Raw genomic sequence first — 4,359 nt, forward strand, 5'->3', positions numbered from 1 at the left:
AATCACCTCCAGACACTTCACAATTATACGTCTGTGTTTGTGTTCATTTTTAGAAATTTCTGAAATTTAGACATAATCCTTAAAATGATCCAATATTGATTAATACTCATAGGATATGATGATTAATTAAATTTATTGTTTTCCCTTCAAGTAAAAAATCAAGGGGCAGCTTTTGAATAATTCACAACAGAGGTGGAATCAGCTTTCACATTGTAGAGTACAATAGTAATTGTACGCTTCTGAACCGTGAATAATCTGCAGTAACTGTAACCCCCACATCTGCAACAACATGAACCCATTTTTTATTGGCCACAAACCATGCAGTTGTGTAGAAGTTACATTTGTGAACACTTTTTTTTCTTAAACTGTAACTTTGCAAGCTTTCTCTTTGTGTATTATGACACAATACAGCCCTGTAGACACAACACAAAAACAAGGGAAGAATGTGTTCACATTCATCATGAATTAGCTTTTGGAATGACACGCATCTGCACAGAGAATGCCTCAAGAAGAGCTTCATCCTGTTGGCATAAGTGTTCGCTGTTGTCCTTAACAAGTCATGTTTTATGATTCAAGTTTGTTGCTGGAGGCCAGAGCTGCGAGAGCAACGCGTGGACTGCATTCAGTAAATTCCACAGTCATGTTTGCTGATGGGATCTAATGAGAGTTTGCTGGTTCTTTGCGTCACATCCTGACGGCGGAGGCACAGCGGCCTCAGAATTACAGGGTTTCTGTTGGGACAAAAAGGCAGAAGGGAATAGTAAACTGAAGAATGCATAAACCTAATGTACTGTAGTGTATCAATGGTCTGAAAAATACATTCTTGTGTGATGTTTTTCATGTCTTTTGTCATATGTCAATATGGATAAAACATGAATCAAATTTAACCAGATGAAATTTGTTTTAAAAAATGAGTTTTTTTTATAGTATATAGGTGTAAAATGTTAAATATTTATGAAAAAAAACGAAAAACAACAGTAAATATAGTATAAAATTATTTCATTTTCGTCTTTATTATTCATTCTTAAAAGGCTATGTCTTTCTGAATTGAAAATGCTGACAAATTTCAAAGCCGTGAACGGTTTCTGCACCTTTTTATGTTTCGTCCTTTTCAACTTAAAAACTTGCAGAATAACTGTTTTTGTTTGACTCATCCGTATTGTTTGTTGGACATTAAGACCACTTTTTGGGTGAGAAGGTTGTACTTTAAAAGGGCTTTAGGGTAAAAGGAAGGAAAATCTCCAAAAACACTGACATCAGTGTAACACAAGCTGCAGCAATGTTCACAGGCTGGTGAAGACGACTGAGGGCAAAGTGCATGTTTATTAGTGTGATAGCGATAAAGGTTCATTTAGTCTTGTCGGAGCCACCAGCTGGCTGTCATAAAAATGCAGGTTTATTTACATCTATTTGACAGTATTAAAATACTTTTCTGTGTTTCAATCTACTTTTTTCTTCTATCTGCAGTAAGCAATAGGAGGGCTCCTCCTCCAGTCCCGCCCCGCATCACATCCAAGCCCCTCATCTCGGTGACGTTGCAAAGCAGTACAGAGTCGGCCCAAGACACGTACCTTGACCAGCAGGACCGCGGCAGCGAGGCCAACAGCCACTCCGGCCGCAGCAACTCCTCCGACAGTCTCTGTAGCACGCGCACGGGCAGCCTGGCTAAGGGGACCAAGCTTCCACCAGTGCCGGTCCCTGCCGCAGGCTCCGCACCCCCTGTTCCAGCCCCCCGTGACCTCCCGACCACATCCGCAGTCTCAAACGCAACCACCACTTCCACATCTACTCAGTCCCAAAATGTCACCCTGAGCTTTTTAACCTTAGAGCAGCCCCCCACTGCACCCAAGAGGAAACTGTCCTCCATTGGAGTTCAGGTGAGCTTGGTGCGTACGGCGTGGTGGTGCATAATCGTGTTGGACTTGACTGATATTTGGTGATGTCTTAGGTGGATTGTCTTCTCCCTGTACAAAGTGAAGAACCTGTTCTTCTGTGTGCACCTCTGAAGTTTCAGTCGATTGGAGTTCAAGTGGAAAACGGCAGGCCGTAAGTTCTCTCCGTCGGATCACGACCGTGTTGAAATGAGCATCCCTCTTCCTTCTTAATAAAGCTAATTTATTCAAATGAATCAGAAGTTGGTGTTTGCTCGTGTCTCTGCAGTCTCAGCCGGGACAGCAGCATGGCCTCCAGACAAAACACAGAGACCGAGCCTCAGCCGCAGGAGCCCGCCCCCACAGAAAACAACAACTGCACCAACTGTCAGATCACCACCGCTACCAACGGGCAGGACAAAGCGGCGGAACAGAAGCCCCTGAAACGCTCCTCGCTCACCACTAGGATATCCTCCGAGGCTCTGGATCCAGCTTTAGACCCCTCCTCCCTGCCGCCGCCGGACCCCAGCCTGGAGTCTGGAAACTGCAGCACGCAGCGGGACGGCGCTCAGCCCACTGTGCCAACCTGCCTCCGAGACGGAAACTGGTTTCTGAAGCTGCTTCAGGCAGAAACGGGCCGCATGGAGGGCTGGTGTCAACAGATGGAGCAGGAGACCAAAGATAACAAGCTCTCAGAGGAGGGTATGTGAACCATCATTAGTGAGCGTTAAAACATGTTTGCCTTCATTTATGCTTAAAAAAAAAATAAAAAAATAGTCGTTTCCAGTTGGAGTCCTCAAGCCTCCACGCCTTCATGTTTTACTTGTTTCTGTTCTGGATCTGTAGTTTCACTCATCACTTCTTCATCAAGCTCTACTGGAGCCTAATAAGGACATGGTCGTTTAAATCAAGTTCATTGAAGCAAAAAAAAAGTGAAATACAGATGATGGTGAAACTCCAGTCAGAATTATGAAACACTGTTTAATGATCCCAAAAAGATAACAAGAACAAATATGTTCCTGTCCTTTTACTTTATCACGTTTCTCATCACATTCCTTCTGCTCTGTCTTGGTTACATGTAATCCGTGTTTGACCTTTTCTGAACTTGTCTTTAGTTCATACTTACCCATAAACATTAGCATTGTCTGCATTACACAAAGTAGGGATAGATGGAGGCACTTTTTGGGCTTCATCACGACAACGACTTTGTGTATCCAGATAGAAACATAAATGAGTAGAGCTCACTGCTGTGTCATTCTCAGATGCTGGGCTTGTTATGGCAGTCCCATATAGAATTGTGCCTGTTGGCAAAGTTCACAGACGGGTCAGATTTCATCTTTGAGAATGAGCAATGAGCCAAAGCATGACACACCCTTTGCTCACTACTGTGGATCATTGGATATGGAGTCGGCTGCTTTCTACAGTTTTGTGACAAATTCTGTAGCCACAGTTCATTTATTTATGCACTTCCTGATTTAAATTTTTTTTAAAAAGCTCCCTACCACTGTGAATGACATTTCCAGGAAGTTTTCAAAATATCTCAAAAGATTTACAGAATTTTCCATTTAGTTCAGTCATTTGTCCTCTTTTATTTTGACTTTTGTCCTTGGAAGAGTCGCGTTCTTATCCTAAATCTTTCTGAATTTATTTTACAGTAAACTGTGCACACAACAGTTGACATTTATTACCTATTTATTATCAAATATTAAGTGATCTCAGAGAAATGTAGAAGCTGCTGAGCGAGTTTTTTTTCTTCTGCTAGTTTCTTTTATGGCTTAAATCCAAAATGCATTGACAACCGTCCTCAAAATCATCATCCGTCTTCTCTTTAGCCATAGATCTTAGATGAAAATATCAGACAGAAAACTGCAGAATAAAGAGCGGATACTGGCTTTAACTAATGGCCTTATCTATACGTTTTGGATGATAGCCCACATATCCATTTTCTTGATGTGGTTGACAGTTTAATGATGTTTTCTATTTTTTTTTCTTTGTTTACTCATTCAGTGCTTGGGACGATCCGCAGTGCTGTAGGCAGTGCTCAGCTGCTTATTTCCCAGAAATTTGAGCAGTTCAGAGGTCTCTGTAATGAGAACTTGGTGAGTTGCTTCATCCTTAGAAATGACCCTCATTATATTTATATGTATGCTTCCTCACTGACTTTATGCAAAGTTGGTTTTACTGCAAATATGATTAGCTAAAAAAACAACATAAAGCAGACTCATTAATGAAGTAGATCATTGCACATATAAATACATCTTTTTAGGTTAAAAAGACTGCAGCCCACTGTAGGCTTTTCTTTTCAAAATTATGATAATTAAACTTTTTATCATGTTGTAATCTTACATGTTCGTCTGCTCCTGATTCACAACTATTTGGAAAAAAAAATCCTCAAATATTATTTTAAGCTTCATTTTCTCTTTATATGTCCTTCGTCGTCAGAAAAATGCCACAAAAACATGTTAAAGACACCAAAAACATGGTTTTC

The 4,359-nt window shown here is 41.0% G+C and overlaps 1 protein-coding gene across 2 annotated transcripts in view; it reads left to right on the forward strand.

Moving 5' to 3' along the window:
* The window catches only part of dlgap4a (discs, large (Drosophila) homolog-associated protein 4a), a 90,830-nt gene that overhangs the window by 83,107 nt on the left and 3,364 nt on the right, over window positions 1-4,359 (forward strand). For both annotated transcript variants that reach the window (XM_024293168.2, XM_024293169.2), the window contains exons 6-9: window positions 1,468-1,877; window positions 1,949-2,046; window positions 2,161-2,573; window positions 3,879-3,970. In XM_024293168.2, the coding sequence (XP_024148936.1) occupies window positions 1,468-1,877; window positions 1,949-2,046; window positions 2,161-2,573; window positions 3,879-3,970 (1,013 nt within the window). The remainder of the gene's footprint in view (window positions 1-1,467; window positions 1,878-1,948; window positions 2,047-2,160; window positions 2,574-3,878; window positions 3,971-4,359) is intronic.

This window comes from Oryzias melastigma, linkage group LG7, assembly GCF_002922805.2.
Source record: "Oryzias melastigma strain HK-1 linkage group LG7, ASM292280v2, whole genome shotgun sequence".
Classification (NCBI taxonomy): domain Eukaryota; kingdom Metazoa; phylum Chordata; class Actinopteri; order Beloniformes; family Adrianichthyidae; genus Oryzias; species Oryzias melastigma.